This window comes from Bufo gargarizans, chromosome 3, assembly GCF_014858855.1.
Source record: "Bufo gargarizans isolate SCDJY-AF-19 chromosome 3, ASM1485885v1, whole genome shotgun sequence".
Lineage (NCBI taxonomy): Eukaryota > Metazoa > Chordata > Amphibia > Anura > Bufonidae > Bufo > Bufo gargarizans.
Genome location: NC_058082.1, coordinates 410695822 through 410721217, shown reverse-complemented (window position 1 = coordinate 410721217; position 25396 = coordinate 410695822). Strand labels below are relative to the sequence as shown.

Below are 25396 nucleotides of genomic sequence, written 5' to 3'. Positions count from 1 at the left end.
ACAGTCACCTTTTTATTATAGACACTCCTTTATTTTTACAGGATTTAATTTGTAAGAAAACTGCCACGAGAATTAAACTATCTTACTGTTATAGACACTTAATGGATAATTTTTTTCGGGATGTTCTTTCTCCAGGACAGAGAGCCTGGTCTTCTCTTCTTTCAGAGGAGGGTCCCCCAAACTGGGAGAATATAGGGGAAAGCTTAAAATTGGTTTCACACAATTATAATCACATTGTTGTTCAATTTAATATTCTGCACAAAATTTATGCGACACCTATATGGCTATACAGAAGAGGACTCCGGACCTCCTCTAACTGCCCCCGCTGCGGCGATCCCGGGGCAGATCATCTACATCTGTTCTGGGACTGCCCAATGGTGAGGAGGTACTGGAGCCTGGTCCAAAAAAATCTGACGCGTAAACTTAAAATTGTTGTTCCTCTGTCTCCTAGGATATGGGTCCTGGGAGATTTATCTGAGGTCAATCATCAACCCATAAAAAGTCACTTATTGATCAAGGTGATGTTCTTGGCGAGGCTTCTGATTTCTAGATCCTGGTTTTGCTCCTCTGCCCCAGATTGTAAGAACTGGCTGGGTTTGGTGGAGAAAGTGAAAAGCTATGAGAGGATCCTGTACAAACAAAGAGGATCCTACTCAAAGTGGAATAGTCTATGGAAAGATTGGGACACGGCTAATTAATTAGGATCCCCTTCTTTTTTTTTCTTTTTTTTTCGCCCTACAGGGTGGGGGGGAGGGGGTGGCGGGTTGGTGGGAAGAGACGGGGAAAATGCTATCTGTCCGGCTTTTCAGCATTTATTCAATAGATGTAGAATGTGAAGGTTCAAATGTCGACACTATTATGTATATTCGTATGAAATTATTGTCAACCACGTTCACAGATTAGAATTGGCGGACTTATGGATCTTATAATGTTAATTATGTAATATGTATTTAAGTTTTTGTATCACAATAAATAAAATTTAATAAAAAAAATAAAAAGTTACACATTCTACACAATTATTAAAGATTAAGCCTTTAAAATATGAGTATTTTACATGAGGTTTTCATGAAGCCTAGAAAAAGGGCCTGATTTGCTGGAGTTGGGGCAGGAGAGCGGGCTCCCAATTTCAACAATATCCACTCCTGCTTTGTAGGTGATGAGACTGATCAGGAGCCACAATTTAGAAGCTCTTTGCTCAGGGCTTTCAGTTTGAGATGAAGTAAGGCATTGCCAAGGCTTGTGGGAGGCGGAGGATCGGATGTATGGTACAGTAAGAACTCGATGTTTTGGAGAAACTGGCAGGTGGACCCAGATTCTGGTAGTGAGGGAATTTAGTGACCTGATGATCTAGGATTTATTTTGGATTTGAATTGTACATTCTGTTTGCTGTGGACAAGAAAATAAAACTGGCTCACGCCACTTGTACCCAAATTAAGACCCACAGGAAGGTGATCCTCTCCCATCTGGATGAGGCGAGTATAATTTTTTTTTTCAGCCACTATTTTAAAACAAATTGATTTGCCACCACAAAGTGAAAGGAAATTCGACTTTGCCGAGAATTGGATTTTTTCTAAACTCCTGATCAAATGATGCTTTGATTCGCTCAGCACTACTATGGACATCTGCACATCATACATTTAGTCGTGGTAGGCCTGGGAATTGTAGCTTTGCCCCCATTTTATCCTGGGGTGTTACTTTAAATGATAAAATTGTGAATGCATGCCTCCAATAGGAGAAACTTACTGCATATGGATTTATGCCCTGTTCACATTAGCATAATGGCTTCCAACAAACTCAAATGTTCACCAACAGGTCCCATTGACTCAATCCTGGCACATTTCTGTATATTATTCTAATAACCTGCTAAGTCATTTTTCAATTATTATGGTAATATTACCGTCACATTGTGGGACATCGTAACTCCAAGTTCCATCCTCTTGACAATATCTGTGATCTTTTCTTGATATCATATTGTATCTTTAAAAAAACAGGCAGATTGCATAGAGTTAACCGGTTTAAAGTGAATAAGGCGTTCATTACAAAATAAAAAGGTTATAATTAGAGTTGAGCAGACACATGGATGTTGAAGTCAATGGGGACCCAAACTTTTGAGCACTAAAATGGCTGTAAAAAAGTCACGGAAAGGGCTAGAGGGCTGCAAATGGCATAAAAATGTGGTTAAGAGCATGGCAAGTGCTCTGCAAACAAATGTGGATAGGGAAATTAGATCAAATAACATAAAATATGTAAAAAGAAAAATAAATAATCTTGATCTTGGAGGACGAGGTCCATATGGAGTAGGAAGCGGAGCAGGCGGTGGATGTGGCGGTGTAGGTGAAAGCGGCGGTGGAGGATGAGGAGGTAGCCTACACTGCTTTTTTTTATTTTTTTATTAGGTTACATCCCAAAACATTAGGAAACATAACCTGTTATAACTCCCTCCAGCCGTGCTAAACACACGTTCAGACAATACACTGGCTGCCGGGCAGGCCAGCACTTTCAAGGGGTAAAGGGCAAGCTCAGACCATATGCCCAATTTGTAGACCCAGAAGTTATAGGGGGCAGACCCATCAGTCAGTACGTGTAGGCGTGTGCACACATACTGCTCCACCATGTCGCACATTCCCGTAATGTCCACAATCCAATTGGATATCTTATCTATCAACTTTTGATGTTCTTTTCTGCGCCTACGATGTTGATCACGGTCAGCGCCGAATCAGAGTTCCACGCTGGAAACGGAGAGTGAGAAAGGGAGACCACATCCAAGGGAGGTCAATGGCTGCAATGTGATCGAGCGGAAATGTGGGACAAGTTATTAAAGCAGAAGGATCGAATGATAGGGCCAATTAAAGATGAATTTTAGAAATTTAAGTCCCTGTCACCTATGCAGAGCATGGATTTTTCATCGCCAGAAATGGGTTAATGTCACCCACCAATGGAATAGATGATTTTTTAAAATTTCGGTCCCTATCACCTATGCAGAGCAGGGGCTTATTCACGGCAAAAAATTTAAAATGTCACCCAAGAATGTAACAGAAAAATTAGTAAAATTTATTAACCTGTCAACTAGGTAGAGCAGGGGTATATTACAGCCAAAGATTGGTGAATGTCACCTGACAATTTAACACAAAAATTTGTGAAATTTATTAACTGTCAACTAGGTAGAGCAGGGGTAAATCACAGCCAAAAATTGGTGAAAGTCATCCTAGATTGTAACAGAAAAATTAGTAAAATTTATTAACCTGTCAACTAGGTAGAGCAGGGGTATATTACAGCCACAAATTTGTGAATTTCACCCGAAAATGTAACAGACAAATTAGTGAATTTTGTTTACCTGTCTACTAGGTAGAGCAGGGGTATGCCACAGCCAAAAATTGGTGAATAAAAAAAAAATGTAACAGACAAATTAGTGAAATTTCATAAAATAAAATATTATACGTACAAATAAAAAAAATATAATCTTGATGTATGAGGTGGAGGTCCATATGGAGTTGGAGGTTGAGGAGGTGGTGGACGTAGCAGTGTAGGTGGAAGCAGCGGTGGAGGAGGATGAGGTAGCCAACACTGGTTTTTGGTTGTTATTTTTATTTTTTTAAATTAGGGTACACCCTAAAAGAGTGGGAAATATAAAAAATACAACAATGAGCAATTGCGCTGTAGTATAACAATGGCTGGGTAAGGCCGGTATACATGTCTATTCTGCACGAGGTACGGACAAGTCCTGTGGGATCCATGCCTGGTTCATTTTAATGAACGTGAGCTTGTCCACATTGGCTGTGGACAGGCAGCGGCGCTTGTCTGTGATAACGCCCCCTGCCGTGCTAAACACACATTCAGATAATACACTGGCTGCAGGGCAGGCCAGCACTTCCAAGGCATAAAGCGCAAGCTCAGGCCATGTGCCCAATTTGGAGACCCAGAAGTTGAAGGGGGCAGACCCGTCATTCAGTACGTGTAGGCGTGTGCACACATACTGCTCCACCAAGTTGCTGAAATGCTGCCTCCTGCTAAGACGTTCCATATTAGCTGGTGGTGCTGGTTGTTGTGGCGTGCTGAAAAAGCTTTTCCACATTTTGGCCATGCTAACCCTGTCTTCTGAGGTGCTAGTGGTGCCCCAGCTGCATTGGCGACCTCTTCCTCCTCCTCTGCCTTTGCCTTGTGCTTCCACTGTGCCCCACAACTCATCTACCAGTGTGCGCTTGTACTCGCGTATCTTACGATCACGCTCCTGTGACGGAATTAAGGATGGTACGTTGTCCTTGTAACGGGGATCCAGCAGCGTGGCCACCCAGTAATCAGCACAAGTTAGAATGTGGGCAACTCGGCAGTCATTGCGGAGACACTGCAGCATGTAATCGCTCATGTGTGCCAGGCTACCCAGAGGCAATGAAAAGCTGTCCTCTGTGGGAGGTGTATCGTCTGTGTCCTCTGTATCCCCCCAGCCACACACCAGTGATGGCCATGAGCTGGTTTGGGTGCCACCCTGCTGTGAACACGGTTCCTCCTCCTCCATCTCCTCATCCTCCACCTCATCATCCTCCAGAACTGTACTCTGGCTGGACAATTGTGTACCTGGTGTTTGTAGGTGCAGGAACCCACCCTCTGAGCCACTTGTGAATGAAACCCTATGAAATGATCCCTCTTCCTCCTCCTCCTCCTCCTGTGCCACATCCTCTTCCATCATCGCCAGCAGCGTTTTTTCAAGGAGGCATAGAAGTGGGATAGAAACGCTGAGAACGGCATTATTTGCACTGGCCATGTTGGTGGAGCACTCGAAACAGTGCAACAAGGAACACAGGTCTCGCATAGAGGCCCAGTCATTGGTGGTGAAGTAGTGCTGTTCCGCAGAGCAACTCCACTATCGCCTGCTGCTGCTCGCACAGTCTGGCCAGCATGTGCAAGGTGGAGTTCCACCTTGTGGGCACGTCGCATATGAGACAGTGAGCGGGAAGGCCGAAGTTACGCTGCAGCGCTGACAGGCGAGCAGCAGCTGAGTGAGAACGGCGAAAGCGCGCACAGACGGCCCGCACTTTCTGCAGCAGCTCTGACATATCGGGGTAATTTTTAAGGAACCTCTGCACTACCAAATTCAGCACATGCGCCAGGCAAGGGATGTGCATCAAACCGGCTAGTCCCAGAGCTGCTACGAGATTTTGCCCATTATCGCAAACCACCAGATCAGGTTTGAAGCTCACTGGCACCAACCACTCATGGGTCTGTTGTTCAAGACCCGTCCACTGCTCCTGCGCGGTGTGGCGTTTGTCCCCCAAAAAGATAAGTTTTACAACTGCCTGCTGTCGTTTACCCCTGGCTGTGCTGAAGTTGGTGGTCAAGGTTACGCTGACTGGATGAGGAGGCGGTAGAGGATGACGAAGCGGAGTAGAAGGAGGAGGCAAACTGAAACACCCTGCAATCCTCGGTGGTGGAAGTACATGCACCAAACTGCTAGGGCCCAGCCCCCACTGCATTTACCCAGTGTGCTGTTAGGGAGATATAACGTCCCTGACCGTGCTTACTGGTCCACGTATCTGTAGTTAGGTGGACCTCGCCACAGATGGCGTTGCGCAGTGCACACCGGATTTTGTCCCCCACTTGGTTATGCAGGGAATGGATGGTTCGCCTGGAAAAGTAGTGTCGGTTGGGCATGACGTACTGTGGGACAGCCACCTTCATAAGACCTTTAAAACTCTTTGTCTCCACCAGACAGAATAACAGCATTTCAAAGGCCAGTCATTTTGAAATGCTGGCATTCAGGGCCAGGGATCACGGGTGGTTAGGGGGGGTAATTTCTCTTCCACTTAAGTGTTTGGGAGATGGAGAGCTGAACGCTTCCATGGGACATTGTGGAGATGCTTGGTTACCCAGGTGGTGGTGTTGCTGGCAGATCCTCTGTTTGCGGGGTGGCATGTGCCACTGTCACTCCAGAGGTGGATGAAGAGGCCGAGACTGCAGCAGAAGAGGAAGCAGGAGTAGCCAGAGACCTTTCTTGGTTTTTGAGGTGTCTACTCCACTGCAGCTCGTGCTTTGCACTTAGATGCCTGGTCATGCAGGTTGTGCTCAGGTGGAGAACGTTTATGCCTCACTTCAGGCTCTAATTGCACAGCGTGCAAACTACTTGTGTCTTGTCATCAGCACATTGTCTGAAGAACTGCCACACCAGGGAACTCCTTGGAGCTGGCTTTGGTGTGCTCGGTCCCTTGCTGCGTTGGGCAGTAGCAGTGGTACTGTCTAGCGGACGGTCGCTCCGCTTTTTCACCCTGCTCCCTCTTCTGCTGTGTTGTTGGCTCTGTGCGACCACCGCCTCTTCCTCTGAACTACACAGGTAACTTGCATGATCTTGATTCCATGTGGGGTCGAGGACCTTATCCTCCACATCATCTTCCACCCAGTCTTCACCCCTGCCCTCCTTGACGGTCTGCACATTTTCGAAAGCCACAGCAGTTGGCACCTGTGTTTCGTCATCATCCGAGATGTGCTGCGGTGTTCCTCCCATGTACTCATCTTGAAACATAAGTGCTTGGGCATCAGTGCACTCAATCTCTTCCACTTCTGGGGCAGGGCTATGTGGATGGCCCTGGGAAACCCTGCTAGCAGAGTCATCAAAAAGCAGAAGAGACTGCTGCATGACTTGGGGCTCAGACTGCTTGGCTGATTTGCAAGGGGGTGAGGTGAAAGACTGATGGACATCGGCTGCAGGTGCTAACTCTGATCTTTCAGTAGGAGACTGGGTGGGAGACAATGTGAAGGAACTGGAGGCACTGTCAGTAGACCAATATACTATCTCCTGTACTTCTTCTGGCCTCACCATTCTTAGATCCGCAATAGGCCCGACCAAATAACGCTGAAGGTTCTGTCGCCTACTTGCACCTGAGGAAGGTGCTTCACTTGTGCGTGTAGCTGGCACAGATCGACCACGTCCTCTCCCTGCAACAGGAGCTCCACCAGCAGCACCACGACCGGGGCCACGTCCCTTATTTGACACTCTCCTCATATTTCTCAAATTTAGGATCCCGCCCAAAATAGAATAGAACACCAGTATCTAACACGTGTATTTCACACTGACAGATGCAGCGAAGGCCGCAAATTTAGTATTTGGCCCCAAATTATTATTATTTTTTTTAAATAACAGAATAGAATACCAGTATTTAACGCGTGTATTTCACACTGACAGATGCAGCCAAGGCTGCAGATTTAGTATTTTTCCCAAAATGGGTGTTTTTTTAAACCCAGAATATTATTGCAGTATTTCAAGCTTGTATCTCACACTGACAGATGCAGCCAAGGCTGCAAATTTAGTATTTGGACCAAATTTGGTGTTTTTTTAATAACAAAATACAACAGCAGTATATAACGCTTGTATTTCACACTGACAGATGCAGCAAGGACTGTAAAATTTAGTATTTTGCCTAAAAAGGGTGTTTTTTTAAAACCCAGAAAATTATTGCTTTATTTTAAGCTTGTATTTAACAATGACAGATGCAGCAAACACTGCAAAATTATGATTTTGCCCTAAATGGGTGTTTTTTTAATAACAGAATATGACAGCAGTATATCACGCTTGTATTTTACACTGACAGATGTAGCAAGGGCTGTAAAATTTTGTATTCTGCTAAGAATTGTTGTTTTTTAAAACCCAGAAAATTATTGCAGTATTTTAAGCTTAAATTGCACACAGACAAATGCTGCAAAGGCCACAGATATAGGGTCTTGCCAAAAATGGGTGATTTTTTTTAAACCCAGAATATAATTGCAGTATTTCAAAATGCATTCACAAATGCACATATGCTGTGCTCGTGCACAGAACTTGCAAAAAATGGCCGCTGCCGCCCACCTAACTAACAGACAGAAAAAAGTTATTATTCTGGGTCACTGGGTTCAGGGCAGGGTAAAAAGATTGTGCACTGCACCCACAAAACTAAATCTAGGTAGATCGCTGCGGTAACAAGCACTTCAGATTAAAGATTCTGTCCTATTCTCTCCCTCACAGCAGCAGAATCCTATCCCTACACTAATCAGAGCAGAGTGACATGCAGTGCTACGTGCCTCCAGCTTATATAGTGGCTGGGTCACATGCTGCACTGGCCAATCACAGCCATGCCATTTGTAGGCATGGCTGTGATGGCTTCTAAGGGCACACAAGTTAAACGCTTGTTGATTGGCTGCTCTGCAGCCTTTCAGAAAACGCCATTTACTCGCCAAACACCGAACCCAAACTTTTACTGAAAAGTTCGGGTTTTGGTCCGGGGTCCAAAAATCCTAAAGTTCGGTACGAACCCGAACTTTACAGTTTGGGTTCACTCAACCCTAGATATAATTTTATCCTCCAAAGAATATCTAGTTAGGATAAAGCAATCTGAACTAAAATAATATGCTACATTATACCTTGTTGTAGGTTTAATTGATTGCATTACATGCGATGCTGGAAGTGGTCTTAGTTTTCTACCAGACACATTTTGACGAGGCGCTCCATGTTACTGAATGTATCGTTAAGCATATTGGTGGGAATGGCAGCAATTTCCGGTTGGATGTCTTCCTTCAAATCTTCCACAGTGTGAGGATTGTTCCAATAGTCTTTTCTTTTGAGCATACCACAAAGGAAGGAGTCTGGTGGTAACCCAATAGGTTTGCACTATGAAGATATGCTGCACAATACTGTACACACCCATCCTGATGAGTGAAGAGGTATGGGGGTATGCACCAGGAAGTGGCAAAAGGAGGGTAAATGTCCCAACCTGTCCAGCTCCTAACTCATTTCTCTGACACAAGGGCTTCCCAGCTTGTCCGAAGCTCATTATACTGAGGAGCACATTGCACATCGTTTGGTTTAGAATGCTTTGCCCTAGAAAGAGTTAATATTCGGGGCCTCTGTTGAGTGTGTTAGTCAGATAAGTGCAACCTCTCAACCACAGCCTTAATCTTCTCAGACAGAGAATGAAAAGTAATGGTGTGCTGTTATGGACCAGTTTTTCTTTGTGTTTATGACTACACATCTTTAGAATGTAGTGATATTTTAATGTACCTCAATTGAAAAAGTATCAAAAAACTTCTCTGGGCTACAGATATTAATGACCTATCCTCAGGATAGTTCATCAATATCAGATCAGTGGGGGTTCAATACATCCATAATAATCAGATGTGCAATATTGGAGTCCATATACATTTTGAGCTCAATAACAAAAATGTTAAAAGAGATAGAGATCTAACATTTAGAAAAGTGGGAATATAGCACATTAAATGGGATTCTCTCTCTAGACTACAGATGTTGACACCCAGCACCCCACCGATCAGCTGTCTTGTGCTACAGTGAATGGAATCTGCCTCCAGCTCCATGCACTGTATAGCTGCCGGCATTGCAGCAGCCGGAAAGAGCTGATCGGTGGAGGTACCGGGTATCAATATTAGTAGCTCTGAAAGCCCTTTTAATATTATATCCCCACTTTTATAAATGTTAGGTGTCTGTCCTTTTGTCCTAACTTACTGTTGTCTTAGTAGGCACACATATGGAGATTTGAAGCTCCTGCTGAGACCCTCACCCACATTTTAGGTTGTTTCGATCTCCCCATTTCACCTAGGCTGCCCCCCTGACTTGAGCATTGGAGAAGTTTATGCTCCGATGCTCTCCTTTGCCCTGCTCTAAATCGCGCAGGGCACAGGCATTTTCTGGAGTTCCGTTGACAAACCGCACTCTCCTTAGGGCTGTCAGACGGAGGCTTCCACCCAGCAGTGAGCCCGGTGACGTCACTGGCACTGATGGGCGGGCTTTAGCGCTGCCCTAGCCTGTTAAATGGCTAGGGCAGCGCTAAAGCTCGCCCATCAAATCCGGTGATGTCATTTATGCGCGATCCAGAGCAGGACAAAGGAGAGCATCGGAGCATGAAATGCTCCTATGCTAACATCAGGGGGGCCGGTACTATGATAAGTGTCTATTCTTGTCCGCAATTGTGGAAAAGAATAGGACATGATCTATCTTTTTTTTGTGGGGCCGCGGAACGAAACTATGGATACGGACAGCAAATAGTGTGCCGTTCGCATCTTTTTGAAATGAATGGGTCTGCACCTGTTCCTCAAAATTGCTGAAAGGATGCAGACCCATTCATAAGGTCCTTTGTAATTTTAGGCTGGGGTCACATGCCACTGCCTGCAGCTGAAACCCTCCCCACCAGTGCCAGCCAGTGGCCACACAATTTTTGTTCAGCGGCCATTGACCAAGGTTGAGCGACATGCAGCAGCCAGAGCATGTTGACCCAGTTTAATAGTGCTGTACATCTACTCTTCATCATTATCTAACAGCACAATTAAATGAAAAAAGTTTGCTAAAGGGAAAAAACAGCCCCCCATCATTAATCCATACTCACCCTTCATTACAGTGATATGTTACTTTAGCGCCCAATAAGAAATCGGTTGCCTCAAAATATCCATTATCTATATCACCAGGATTTCCACATGATTTCGCTGTGAACAAGAAGCCATAAACAATATCATGGTTTTATGCTAGTTTATGTACAATATGCAGCAATAAGCAAGAAGGTGCTGGATTATTGAAAATGCCATCAAAATTTCGCTCATTCCGCCAACAACTATCTCTCCCCACCATGTATGCTCGATTTGGCTGACTGTGTATGTGTTCTGAATTGGCAGAGGGTTGTAAGACACATGTTCCCTGAGAACAAAAGGATCTGGGCATGTTGAAATCCAAAAGCCCAGTCCTTCTAACCACAGATATCTCCCATCAGGAAAGTCAGGAGGCCCCCCACACATAAGATGGTGAGCCAGGAGAAAATATATATTTTTAATTCCTGTGTGTGGAAACAACAGTACGCTGCTTCTCTTGTCAACGCCACGTAGCAGATTTATGATACTACCGAAAAAGTAAACTATATTGCCCATAGCAACCAATTACAGCATAGCTTTCTTTTTTAACTTGCTTTTGAAAAACAAAAGCTGTGCTGTGATTGGTTGGTATGGGCAACAAAGACAGTTTTGCTTTCAGGCAGTATGATCAACCTTCCCCCAAGTGTTTGTGTGCACTGTGGTCCCCAGCTCTGTCCACTGTGACAAGAAATGAATCAGAGAAAACTTAATTCTGGCTGTACCACAAGGGCAAAAAAGGAACAGAGCTATATTAATTTGCTTTCCATTATTTTGAATTTACAACACTCCCATCACCTTGCACATTTATGGCCGAGCATGCATCTGCTTTTATTCGGGAGAGAAGTACAAGTCACTGCCAGTGGCTTTTCTAACCTAAAAACGCAGTGTGCTGTCCGCATCCGCATTTCCGGAGCGTGGCCCCGATCTTCCGGTCCTTAGCTCCCGAAAAAATGTCCCGAATGTTGCGGACAAGAATAGGCAGTTCTATGGGGGTGCTGGCTGTGTGTATTGCGGATCCGTGTTAATGGACCCTTAGGGCTCATGTACACGACTGTATGTATTTTGCTGTCCGCAAAAAATATGAATGACATCTGTGTGCATTCCCTATTTTGCGGAACGGAATAGCTGGCCCTTCATAGAACAATACAATCCTTGTACAATGTGTACAATAATAGGACATGTTCTATTCTTTTGCGGAACGGACATACGAAAATGGAATGCATACGGAGTAACTTTTGTTTTATTTGCGGACCTATTGAAGTGAATGGTTCCACATATGGTCCACAAAAAAAAAACGGAATGGACACGGAAAGAAAATACGGAGCAGCTGCCTTACATTTTATAATGAAGACCGCTCTGTATAGTCAGTCTTCATGTTTAATGGCTGCGCAACATCTTTAATGCACATTTATGGCTGGTTAGGTTGGGGGGACAATATGCGTATTATTGCTTGTAATCTCCTTCAGGTTACTTGACAGTAAACACAGAATATTAATCAGCTCTGGCATATCCACTTCTCCAATCCCAGCGCTCTCCTGCCCTACTGTCATGGTCTTACCTCCTTGCTGTTCTCCTTCGTTTGACATGTGCTGGCGGCCATCTTGGTTTCTGGGTTTCTTGTAGCCTCCCACCCTGCGGCTCCTCCTTCCCACTGGGAGGAGCTGGATGCCTAGCTGATATATATAGGAGGTCTGTGGCTTCAGTTCCTTGCTTGGTCCTCCTGTGCTCACATGCTTCTAAGACTGCTGCTGCTTCTGGTTCCTGATCCTGGCTTCGTCTGACTACCCTGCTGATTCCTGATCCTGGCTTCGTCTGACTACCCTGCTGGTTCCTGATCCTGGCTTCGTCTGACTACCCTGCTGGTTCCTGATCCAGGCTTCATCTGACTACCCTTCTGGTTCCTGATCTCTGGTTTCGCAAGACCCTGCTTCGGTTTAGCCATCCGTTTGGACTTTTGCCTTACAGCTTTATTTTCAATAAAGCCTTCTTATTTCCACTCATCTCTTGTTGTACGTCTGGTTCATGGTTCCATGACATTAGGACCAAGCCATGAATTCTGACGGTACAGTGCCATCCTCGCTACCTACGCTGGTTGCCAGACTTGATCAGCAGGATCACCTATTGGGTCGGTTCGCTGTGGCGTTGCAAACCCTGCTTGAACGCACGGCTCATTTAGCTTCCGTTGCCGATGGGTCGGTTGTCGCTCCTGGGCCCGCTCCTACTGCCGCTCCGGTTGTTGCGCCAGAGTCTACCCCGACACCTGTTGCTGCGCCTGCGGTGTTTCGGGGTATGACCGGTTCTGCCCCCCTTCCACAGCGCTTTGGGGGAGAGCCAACTCAGTGCCGAGGTTTCCTTAACCAGGTGGGCATTTACTTCGAGTTGCTGCCACATGCCTTTCCTACTGAGAGATCAAAGGTGGGCTTCTTGATCTCGCTGCTCTCGGACAAGGCCTTGGCCTGGGCCAGCCCTTTATGGGAGAACAACAATCCGGTGGTTGCCGAGTTTTCCGGTTTTGTTGCTTCTCTTCGGAAGGTATTCGATGTGCCGGCTCGTGCTGCCTCTGCTGCGAAGCTCCTTATGTCCATCAGACAGGGTTCACGATCCGTAGCTGAATACGCCATTGAGTTTCGTACCCTGGCAGCAGAGGTGGGCTGGAATAATGAGGCTCTGGTCGCTGCTTTCTCTCATGGTCTCTCGGATGCCTTGAAGGATGAGGTTGCAGCTAAGGACCTACCAGTGGAGCTCGAGTCTCTTATTTCTTTCCTGATTTTGATTGACACCAGACTCAGGGAGAGACCTTCCTTTAAGGAGAGCCTGCGGAGGCCTTCTAACAGATTGGCGCCTACGTTTGCTGTCCCACCCGTGCCTCCCTCTCCTCCCACGCCTCCTGGGGATGACTTGTCTGGGGGTGAACCCATGCAGCTGGGGTTTGCTCGCCTGTCCGAGGGGGAGAGGGTACTCCGGAGACGCGAGGGCCGATGCATGTACTGTGGTCTCGGTGGGCATTTTCGGTTGGCATGCCCGAACCGTCCGGGAAACGCTCGCACCTGAGATCCTGTCGGGGGCAGATCTTGGGTGGAGTCTCCTCGTCCCCGGTTTCCCGTGTTGACAAACCACTGATTACTGTTGTCCTCTCCTGGGTCGGGGGCTCGGTGACGACCCAGGCGTTGGTGGACTCTGGTGCTGGTGGTTTGTTCATTGATAGTGTGTTCGCTGCCGCCAATTCCATTCCTCTGCAGCCTCGAGGTTCCCCACTGGCTCTTGAGGCGATAGACGGCAGACCCCTTCTGCCGCCACACGTGACTCATGAGACCCTTCCAGTGGGGATGGCCATTGGTGCCGTTCACAGAGAGTCGGTCTGTCTCCAGGTTATTTCGTCTCCACACTACTCGGTGGTCTTGGGGTACCCCTGGCTCCAGAAGCATAATCCGACTTTCGATTGGAAATCGGCCGAGATCCTCTCGTGGTCACCGCAGTGTGGGGCTAGTTGCATCCATGGGCCTGTCAAGTTGCTGTGTACTTCCTCGGACTCTCTGTTGCCTCCTGAATACGAGGAGTACCGGGATGTATTCGATAAGGTGCGTGCGGTTGCCCTACCTCCGCACCGCCCATACGATTGTGCCATAGAGTTACAATCTGGTGCCGTTCCTCCTCGTGGCAAAGTCTATCCACTGTCGGTAGCGGAGAATGAGGCCATGGAGGAGTACGTGAGGGAGGCGCTTTCACGAGGACACATTCGCAAATCCTCGTCCCCGGCAGGGGCTGGATTTTTCTTTGTGAAAAAGAAGGGCGGTGAGTTGAGGCCTTGCATCGATTACAGGGGTCTCAATCGCATCACGATCAAGAACGCTTACCCGATACCCTTGATTTCCGAGCTGTTCGATCGCCTCAAAGGGGCCACGGTCTTTACCAAACTCGACCTGAGGGCGGCATATAACCTGGTAAGGATCAAGGCGGGCGATGAGTGGAAGACCGCGTTTAACACCAGGACCGGTCATTATGAATCCTTGGTTATGCCCTTTGGGTTGTGCAATGCGCCCGCAGTCTTCCAGGAATTCATCAACGATGTTTTCCGTGACCTGTTGCAGCAGTGTGTGGTGGTCTATTTGGATGACATCTTGGTATATTCTGAATCCATGGAGGCCCACATTCTGGATGTCAGACGAGTGTTGCAACGGTTACGAGAGAACAAGCTGTTCGGTAAGCTTGAGAAATGCGAATTTCACCGATCCCAGGTAACCTTCTTAGGTTACATCATTTCCGCTGAGGGGTTCTCCATGGATCCTGAGAAGGTTTCGGCTGTCTTACAGTGGCCCCAGCCCAGTGGTCTTCGTGCCCTGCAGCGCTTTTTGGGCTTCGCCAATTATTATCGGAAGTTCATCAGGGACTTTTCCATGCTAGCCAAGCCTCTCACGGATCTGACCAGGAAGGGCAGTAATCCCCAGGTCTGGCCGCCCGAGGCCATCCGAGCTTTTGAGGCTCTAAAGTCCGCCTTTGTGTCGGCTCCGATTCTGTCGCATCCCAACCCTGGGTTGCCGTTTGTCCTCGAGGTGGACGCGTCTGAGACGGGAGTAGGCGCCCTCCTGTCTCAGCGTAGAACACCAGAGGGTCCTCTACTTCCTTGTGGGTTTTACTCCCGGAAACTGTCTTCCGCGGAGTGCAACTATCAGATTGGTGACAGGGAGTTATTGGCCATCGTGCAGGCCCTTAAAGAATGGAGGCACTTGCTCGAGGGCTCAGTGGTTCCGGTTCTCATCCTGACGGACCACAAGAATCTGACCTACCTCTCTGAGGCCAAGAGATTGACACCACGTCAGGCCAGATGGGCTCTGTTCTTGTCACGTTTTAATTACGTGGTCTCCTACCTACCCGGTTCCAAGAACATCAGAGCGGATGCCTTATCACGGCAGTACTCCGAGCTGTCCGGGGAGGAGTCGATTCCGACTTCGGTCATACCTCCGAATCAGATCCTGGCCGCCATTCGCACCAGCCTAACCTCTCCCCTGGGTGAGCAGATTTTGGCGGCTCAATCTGGTGCTCCCTCTGGGAGACCCAACGGCAGGTGTTTTGTGCCTGAGGAGTTGCGCACTCGGTTGTTGCGAACCTACCATAACTCCAAGGCCGCGGGGCATCCTGGAAAGAATCAGCTGTCCTGGGCTGTTTCACGTCTGTTCTGGTGGCCTTCTCTACGTTCCGACATCGCCGCATATGTAGCGGCATGCTCCGTTTGTGCCCAGAGTAAGTCCCCTCGGCACCTTCCGTTAGGCCTTTTGCAACCCATAGCCACCGGGGAGCGTCCATGGTCACACCTGGGGATGGATTTCATTGTGGACCTCCCTGCATCCCGAGGCCATACGGTCATTCTCATGATAGTGGATCGGTTTTCCAAAATGTGCCACTGTGTTCCTCTCAAGAAGTTACCCTCTGCACAAGAGTTGGCCTCGGTTTTTGCCAGGGAGGTCTTCCGGTTGCACGGTTTGCCCAAGGAGATTGTGTCGGATCGGGGGAGTCAGTTTGTGTCCAGGTTCTGGCGCGCCTTTTGCTCCTAGTTGGGGATTCATCTCTCTTTCTCCTCGGCCTACCATCCTCAGTCCAATGGGGCCGCAGAACGATCCAATCAGGCCTTGGAGCAATTCCTTCGTTGCTATGTCTCCGATCACCAAGACAATTGGGTTGACCTCCTGCCTTGGGCTGAGTTTGCCAGGAACACGGCGGTGAACTCTTCCTCTGGGACGTCTCCCTTCATGGCCAATTATGGGTTCCAACCTGCCGTGTTACCGGAGGTATTCTCTCCCCAGGATATTCCGGCTGTGGAGGATCACCTTTCTGTCCTACGTGCTTCTTGGGTACAGATCCAGAGGTCCCTTGAGGTCTCTGCGCAGCGCCAGAGACTCCAGGCTGATCGCAGACGAGCGCCCGCTCCTTCCTACCAGGTCGGAGACCGCGTATGGTTGTCCACCCGCAACCTCAACCTTCGAGTGCCCACTCCCAAGCTGGCGCCTCGCTTTGTTGGTCCCTTCCGAGTGCTTCGCAGGGTAAACCCGGTAGCCTATGCCCTTGCGCTTCCTCCTGGCATGCGGATCTCCAACGTGTTTCATGTCTCCCTGTTGAAGCCACTGGTGTGTAATCGTTTCACTTCCTCGATTCCTCGGCCTCGTCCGGTCCAAGTGGGCAATCGTGAGGAGTATGAGGTGAGCAATATCCTGGACTCACGCCTGGTCCGCGGCCGGGTGCAGTTTTTGGTCCATTGGCGTGGTTATGGTCCAGAGGAGCGTTCCTGGGTTCCCTCCGTAGATGTCCATGCTCCTGCCTTGCTCCGAGCCTTCCACGCACGCTTCCCTCAGAAACCGTTCCTTACTCCGCGGAGGAGGGGCCCTTGAGGGGGAGGTACTGTCATGGTCTTACCTCCTTGCTGTTCTCCTTCGTTTGACATGTGCTGGCGGCCATCTTGGTTTCTGGGTTTCTTGTAGCCTCCCACCCTGCGGCTCCTCCTTCCCACTGGGAGGAGCTGGATGCCTAGCTCATATATATAGGAGGTCTGTGGCTTCAGTTCCTTGCTTGGTCCTCCTGTGCTCACATGCTTCTAAGACTGCTGCTGCTTCTGGTTCCTGATCCTGGCTTCGTCTGACTACCCTGCTGATTCCTGATCCTGGCTTCGTCTGACTACCCTGCTGGTTCCTGATCCTGGCTTCGTCTGACTACCCTGCTGGTTCCTGATCCAGGCTTTATCTGACTACCCTTCTGGTTCCTGATCTCTGGTTTCGCAAGACCCTGCTTCGGTTTAGCCATCCGTTTGGACTTTTGCCTTACAGCTTTATTTTCAATAAAGCCTTCTTATTTCCACTCATCTCTTGTTGTACGTCTGGTTCATGGTTCCATGACACCTACAGGTGGGAGCCCTTCTTCTGCCATCTGCTTTCCCTCCTTTTCCACATCATCTAATATGTCATCAGGAACATCCAGCTGCTCCTCTCTCTGCATCTTACTGACTTTTCTAGGACATGGAGACTTTGAAGGATGATTTGGAAGAAGTAAAGCCAGCATAACATAAGAACGATTATCATTAAGAATAAGACCTGACCCCACTAAGGATTGTATTGGTTGGCATGCTGGCTTAATAATAAAGGCTTCTATCTTATTGGTATTGAATTACATATCTTAGTTTATGGCTGATGTAGGAATAAGTAAATGAAGGAATAAATAAATAAAACTGATGTAGAATAAGTCTCCCTGTAATCTCCCTGTACTCTCCCTCTCCAATATTCTAGAGCATGAGTGCTCGCTGTGTCTCTAACTCTGCATTCATAAGGATACAAAGCAAGGGTTTCTTAATGCTTACCTGTGCAGAATTTTTCATGACTAGTCCACCTGGAATTGCTCATACAAGTGACAGTATTTCTAACTCCCAGAATGCGAATAAACCCAGGTCGGCACCTGTATTGTACAGTATACCCAGCTTTAAATGTCTCTTGATTTTCAAATTCTTCTTTTAATAACCCATATGAGATTGATGGAGGAGAACCACAATCACCTTAAACAAATAAAAAACGAAAATCACAAACTGTGAAGAAATGTACAATATTGGTCAGCATATTGAGTATTTCCATTTTTTATTGATAATAGTTTTTATGTCAATTGAGGGCCTCAAAGACATTTTTCAAAAATTCTTGGTGATGGTGATTGTTTAGATTTTCTTTTATAATGTTCCACTTTTTAAGGGCTACTCCTAGTTCCTTAAGAACTCAAAAGCATTTGAAGAGTTGGTGGAGTAACACTTAAGCAAATGTAAGTTTATTGCATTAAAGAGGTTTTCCGGGAGTTTTATACTGATGACCTATCCTCTGGAGCTTACTAATGGTCTGCTGCCTGTAGACTGCCATTATAGAATGGTGATATGGGTTTTTAGGTAAGAGTGTATTAAGTTGTTGTTCCATAAAGAGCAATAGTGCAGCTCTGGTGAATACAGTTGGCAAGTAGGGCTCTATAAGGCTAGAGTCCCACATGCATTGTTTGTGGCAGCATTTTTGAGTCAAAGCAAGGAATGGATCCAAAAAGAAAGAAAAGTATATCCACTCCTGTACTTGGCTTAAAAAACTTTCTCAGTCAAAAGCTGAATTTTCATTTTTTACTTGAGTTTACTGGAAAGCTGTTTATCGGATAAAACAGGAAAAGTCATAGGAAAAGACCGTAGTCGGACCATGTACAATAAAACAGTGTTATGATTGTATAGCACCATCCATGTAGCCCTCTAGCACATGACTTGCTGCTCTCTGTCTTAGGGTACGGCCACACAGGGCTTTTGACAAGTTTTTAAAGCAGACCTGTCTGCAGGATTTTTAGCCAAAGCCAGAAGTGGATTTCAAAAGGATCCCAGAAATATAAAGGAAGTACTTATACTTCTCCATCCTGATGGATAAATTTCTGGCTTTGGCTGAAAATCCTGCATACGGATCTACTTCAAAATCTCATCCAAAAAAAGTTGTGTGGCCATACCCTTATGGAGTGTACTCATCAGTGAGTCTTTCACAATAGCGGCAGGACGGATCCGACAGGCTGTTAACCCTGTAGGATCCCACATGCTGCTATTTCGCTGCTATTTCGCCGGACCGCCGCTCTGTCCCCATTGACTATAATGGGGACGGGGGCGGAGCTCCGGTGCAGCACGGCAGTGCACGCCGAAAGGCCGTCGGACTAAAAGTACTGCATGTCTGACTTTTTAGTCCGGCGGCCTCTCACCACGAACTGCCGTGCCGGAGCTCCGCCCCCGTCCCCATTATAGTCAATGTGGACGGAGTGGCGGTCCTGCGGCACGGCAAAATAGCTGCAGGACGGATCTGACAGGGTGAACAGCCTGTCGGATCCGTCCTGCCGCTAGTGTGAAAGTACCCTTAGAAATCATTAGCTTAGTCACATTTTTCACAATATGGTTGGAAGCACTATTACATTGTTTCAGAGTGTGCAGTTGCACAGGCTGAAGTAAGTCCAACATTGCAGGATATGCATATTCCTTGTAGTCTACAGTATATTGGGATAAAGATTATACAGCAAAGGGGTTGCTGTAAAAAGTATGTTTTCCCTAAACAGAGAACAAGCAGGGCCGGTGCTACCATAAGGCAGACCAAGCGGCTGCCTTAGGGCACACCCTGGGGAAGGGCGGAAAAATGTGACATGGAGGGCTGATGTGACATAGGGGGGTGATTTGACATGGAGGGGGAGAAATGTGACATGGGGGCATGATGGCTAATATGGGGGCATGATGGCTGACATGGGGCATGATGGCTGACATGGGGGCATGATGGCTGACATGGGGGCATGATGGATGGGGGCTGATGGCGGACATGGGGGGCTAATAGCGACATGATGGCTGACATGTGGGGCTGATGGATGGGGGCTGATGGCTGACATGGGGGTATGATCTGAGGTCTGATTAACATTGGGGGTCTGATTGGGGCTGTGAGCTGAGGTCTGATTAACATTGGCGGTCTGATTGCTGGTCTGACCTGAGGTGTAATGGAAAATATTATTTTCTTATTATCCTCCTCTAAAACCTAGGTGCGTTGTATGGGACGGTGCGTCTTAGAGGGCGAAAAATACGGTCCTCAAACCAACGATTTTCTGAAGCAGAGAGAATATACCAGGACCACACAGAGGAGAAGCCAGCTGCTGCAGACGGGACCAGGGCCAGGTGAGCTGCAAGGGAAGGGAGGGGGGGGGGCACCAAAATGTAGCTTCGCTTGTGTTGCCAAAAATCCTTGCATCGGCCCTGAGAACAAGTGCATGTAGGTAAATGGACAAATCATACAGATTTAGATAAAAACTTACAGTAAACTGATGTAATAAAGCAGAAGGTTAAAGCGATCACCAGCAATGACACTGTAGATACCACATGGTCCATCATAATGGCAGATCTAGAAATTTCAGACTTTACAGCTCAATCCAAATCTGAAAGAAGTCATGATATATTATATTTTTATTAGCCTTATTAGCCCTCGTTTTATAATTTTGATATGTGTTTGCAGCCATTGATTTTTTTTCTTATGTAGAGGAAAACACAAAACTAATGTAAAGGAAAACTTGCTTAGTTGCTCATAGTAATCAATTAGATTCCACCATTCACTCTTTAGAGCTCCTATAGATTACTCTTCACTGAATTTTCATTTACCCTGAAAACACAATTGCTATAGGACAACATGTGTAATAGGTAACATAGGTTGTTAACCCCTTAACGTGTAATGGCTTACATGTACGGCATTATGCAACCACAATTTTATGAGGTGCGCTGCTACGGTGAGCCCACTCCGTACATGGCGGGTGCTGGCGATCATGCTGAACCCCGTCATTTAACTCCTCAGATGCCATGTTCAACAGTGTTCGAGGCATCTATGAGGTAAGGTAGAGGGAGATCAGGGCCTGCTGATGCTTTCCAGGGCTGTCCTAGTAATCTCCCTACTGAGCTGTTCACGAGGCACAGCTCAGAAGGGAGTGTGTCAAAATCCTATTCACCCTAATAGATCTCTAGATCAAAAGATCCCTGTGTTAAAAGTTATTAACCCCTTGCAGACTAACCAATTGGAGCGCAGCAGTGAAAAAATTCTAGTTCCAGGAATCAGGCATTAGCTGATCTTTGCCCCCAATATGTGCCCCTCATCTGTGCCCCCTGCTCCAAATGCTGTAATGTGTCCTGCCAGCCCCTTCTGTGCCCTCTGCCCGATCAGCTCCAGCTGCCCGTCTGTGCCCCCTGCTTTATAGTACAGCCATCAGCCTCATTGGATCTTCAAGATCCAAGTGGGACTTAAAAAAAAAAGTGTGAAAAAAAGTAAAAATAAATAATTAAATTAAAAAGAAAATAAACAGCCTTTTCACATATCCGCTCATTTATAAGACAAAAAATAAAATAAACTACACACAATTGGTATCGCCGCGTCCATAATGACCTGATCTATAAAATGATTATGGTAGTAATCCCGCATGGTAAACACTGTAAAATAAAAAATAAAAAACTATGGTGGAAATGCAGTCTTTTTCTGCCTCAGCTCCCCCCAAAAATTAATAAAAAGTGAACAAAAAGTCATATGCATACTAAAAATTATATCAATAAAAACTACAGCCTATCCCACAAAAAAATAAGCCCTCATATAACTATGTTGGCGGAAAAATAAAAAAGTTATGGGTCTTTTTTTGGTGATGCAATGCGAAAAAAAAATTAATAAAAAAAGTGATATATGATATAAAAGTCGTAGAACATGAAAAGAACAATACAAATTTGGTGTTGCCATAACCGCATCAACCCACAGAATAAAATTATCATATCAACTATACCACATGGAGAACCCCATAAAAAAATTAAAAAACACTGACATAATTGCAATTTTTGCCTGCTTCACCTCCTAAAAATTTTTATGAAATGGGCTCAAAAAGTTATATCGACCCCAAAATTGTACCAGTAAAAATTACAGACTGTCCTGCAAAAAAACTCAAGCTCTCACACAGCTACATTGATGGAAAAATCTAAAAGTTATGGGTCATCGATTTGATGATGCAAAAAATGTTTAATAAAATTATTTTTTATATAAAAGCGATATAAAAGTGGTAGAACATAAATAAAACAATATACATTTGGTATCACCATAACCATATCAACCCACAGAATAAAATTATCTTATCAAATATACCACATGGAGAACCCGCCCCAAAAAAAAACACTGGCAGAATTACAATATTAGCTGACTTCACCTCTGAAAAAATTAAATAAAAAGCAATCAAAAAGTCATATGTACCCAAAAATTGTACTATTAAAAACTACAGCACATCCCGTAAGAAATGAGCCCCTAAACAGCTCAATCAACAAAAAAATAAAAAAGCCCTTAAAATCTATTTCGGCAAATTTCAAATTAGAAAATGCAGATGCCACTCCTTTCCTTTTGAATTATGATATCTGCTCATACAGCAGTTTACGACTACATATAGGGTGTTGCCGTATTCGGGAGAAAATGGGTAAAAAATTATAGGGTGCTTTTTCTCCAGTTTTCCCTTGTTAAAATGAAAAAGCCAAGCGTTTCTAAATATTATGAAACACCTCTGAGGTAAAAGTGTTCAACAAACCCCTCAATAAATTCTTTGAGGGGTGTAGTTTCCAAAAGGGAGTCACTTTTGGGAGGTTTCTTCTGTTGGGGTGCCTTCAAATATGACACGACACCCAATAGCCATTCCTGCAAAATCTGCCCTCTAAAAACCATATGTTGCTCCTTTCCTTCTAAACCCTGTAAAATTGGATGTTTTTGTAAACTGCAGAAACAGGGTAATAAATATTGAGGTTTGTTTTGCTGTTAACCCTTGCTGTGTTATAGGAAAAATTGGATTAAAATAAAATATCAGTACAAAAACTGAAAATTTTAAATTTTACCTCCATATTTCTCTAATTCTTGTAGAACACCTAAAGGGTTAACATAGTTTGTGAAACCAGTTTTGAGTAATTTGAGGGGCTTAGTTTCTAAAAAGGTATTTTATAGGTGGTTACTATTATGTAAGGACTTCAAAGTGACTTCAGAACTGAACCGGTTCTTGAAAAAGTCGGTATTTAATTTTTTTTTAAAGTTTTAAAAATGGATTCTTAAATTCTAAGCCTTCGAACGTCCAAAAAAATTAAATGTAATTTTTAAAATGATGCCAACATAAAGTAAACATGTAGAGAATCTTAAGTAAAAACTCTGTAATGAGGTATTACTAGCTGCCTTTAATGCATAGAAATTTAAATTTAGAAAATTAACTTTATTTTTTTATTTTCAGTACGTTTTTTATTTTTTATAATATAAAGGTCAGCGTTATCGTCCCAAATTTACCCCTAACATCAAGTACGAGATGCCACGAGAAAACAATCTCAGAATGGCTTGGATAAATAAAAGCATTCTAAAGTTATTAGCACATAAAGTGACACATGTCAGATTTGCAAAATTAAGCCTGGTCACGAAGGTGAAAAATAGCTTGGTCTTGAAAGGGTTAAGTAAAAAGTGAAAAGAAGTAAAAAAAAAAGCACAGAAATGATAAAATGTCTGAATTTTTAAAATATTTAAGATTTTTCCAGTGCAGTGAACAGAGAAAAAAAATTAAAACATGATTTGCCATTTTTAGTCACCTTGTCCCCCCAAAAAATTTAATAACAGTGATCAAAAAGTATGCATACCACTAAAATGTTACCAATAAAAACTACAGTTCATTCCGCAAAAGCCCTCATACAGCTCCATAGACTGAAATATAAAAAAGTTTTTATATGTTGATGCAAATAAAATTTTTCAAAAGTAATAAAATAAAAACTGTATTGAGCTGCAGAATAAATTCAGCATGTCATTTTTAGCGCACAGTGAATGCTGTGATGTCAAACTCCCCCAAACCTTGGCAGAATAGTTTATTTTTTCAATTTTACCCCACAAATAATTTTTTTCTAAGTTTTTTTTTATAAGCCCTCACAATGCTATGTGAACTGAAAAATATCAAAAATGCAAAAATGAAAATAGGCCTGGGTTAAGATTGGGAACAATAGCATTAACAATTATTGTATAAATCTTACCTGTTCAGCACCATGTATATTAAGAGACCCTCACAATATTCTTTAATGTATAAAGTCTCAATGATTACATTTCTATGTTTGCTGCTGTATAAAGTAGAGATCTAATAAGTTGAACTGTGATAGTTGCTTTTATCAGATCAGAGCAGCAGTTTAATAATTACCATATTGTTAGGAAACCAAACATATTTGTTATGTCCTAAACCCCATGATGACACCACACATTCCGGTAACAGTCAAAAGTATTGGGAAATCATAGCAACACAGAAAGAACATGAATCATTTGCAAGGGCATAGGAACTTAATAAATGGGAATTATGAAAGTGAAAATACTTAAATATTACTTTATTATAAATATATCCCAAATACTTTTCATTAGTTATAATGGCTCCTTTTGTCTAGGGAGCAATCAATAGGAGAAATAAAATGGCCTCTGTCCTATTAGTACAAATAAAACATCTCCTAATCACACAGCAGGTCAAGGTAGGGAGAGTTCATGTCTCCGTTTCATTTTATGTTCTTTTAATCTGTCAGAAGACCAAAAAAGTAAAAATAAAACAGGATCCTGTTAAAAAAAGGATCCTGTGCATCAGTTATGCACATTTGGCATCCGTTTGAGCATCCTTTTCTATTAGCAATCCATTTTTTTTATGCAAAAAAAAAAGTCCGGCATGCAGAAAATGTTTGTCAGATATGGTCCTGAATACAGCTGATAAGAACTTTAAGCTGAATCTTTTTAGGAACGGAATTCATGAAGAGACATGAAATACAGAGAGGACAGACAAGACTGTGGTAATGTGGGGTTATGGTAATGGAGACTGCATACAAGTGCTGATGATCATTAGCCACATCTCCACCCTCCTCTCTGTACTTCATGTCTCCTCATGAACTCCATTCCTTAAGAGATTCAGCTGAAGATCTTATCAGCTATATTCAGGATTATAATCCCTGACAAGCACAGCAGAGGAAGATGAGGCAGCTTTTTAGCTCAGTGTTCTGAAGTAATTTGTCCTGCTGTGTGATTAGGATAGGTTTTGTGCGTACTAGTAGGATGGCGGACATTTTATTTCCCCCTGATGATTGCTCCCTAGACAAAAAGAGCCTTTATAACTAATGAAAGGTAATTGGGAATACAGTACATTTATAATAAAGTAATAATTATTTTCAGTAATTTGATTTTCTTAATTCCCAGAGAACCCCAATGTGGCCCTAGAAAAAAATCTAAAAGTCATATCATATTGTAGCTGAGTTTTAATTTGGCAGCAGGCAGGGCTGACACAAGTAGGTAGGGTCAGTGTAGAGTGAATCAAAGCATCCCAAGTGTAATTCGATCCGAAATTTAGGAAAAATGTGATCTGAATTTCCTGGCGCTTCGTAATGAATCGATTTTTTTCCTACAATGTCAGCCAGGTGTGTTAAAAAGTGAAAGTAAGGAGCCCCTGAACAAGAAATCACCCATAATGC

The 25396-nt window shown here is 44.7% G+C and overlaps 1 protein-coding gene across 2 annotated transcripts in view; it reads right to left on the bottom strand.

The window, feature by feature from the left end:
* Positions 1-24068, bottom strand: part of LOC122933390 (C4b-binding protein alpha chain-like) — a 106684-nt gene extending 82616 nt beyond the window's left edge. For both annotated transcript variants that reach the window (XM_044288357.1, XM_044288359.1), the window contains exons 1-5: positions 23936-24068; positions 20194-20313; positions 17711-17902; positions 10356-10452; positions 1898-1977 (exon numbers count right to left, since the gene is read on the bottom strand). In XM_044288357.1, the coding sequence (XP_044144292.1) occupies positions 1898-1977; positions 10356-10452; positions 17711-17902; positions 20194-20269 (445 nt within the window). In that variant the 5' untranslated portion in view covers positions 20270-20313; positions 23936-24068. The remainder of the gene's footprint in view (positions 1-1897; positions 1978-10355; positions 10453-17710; positions 17903-20193; positions 20314-23935) is intronic.
* Between the last annotated feature and the right edge of the window lie 1328 nt (positions 24069-25396).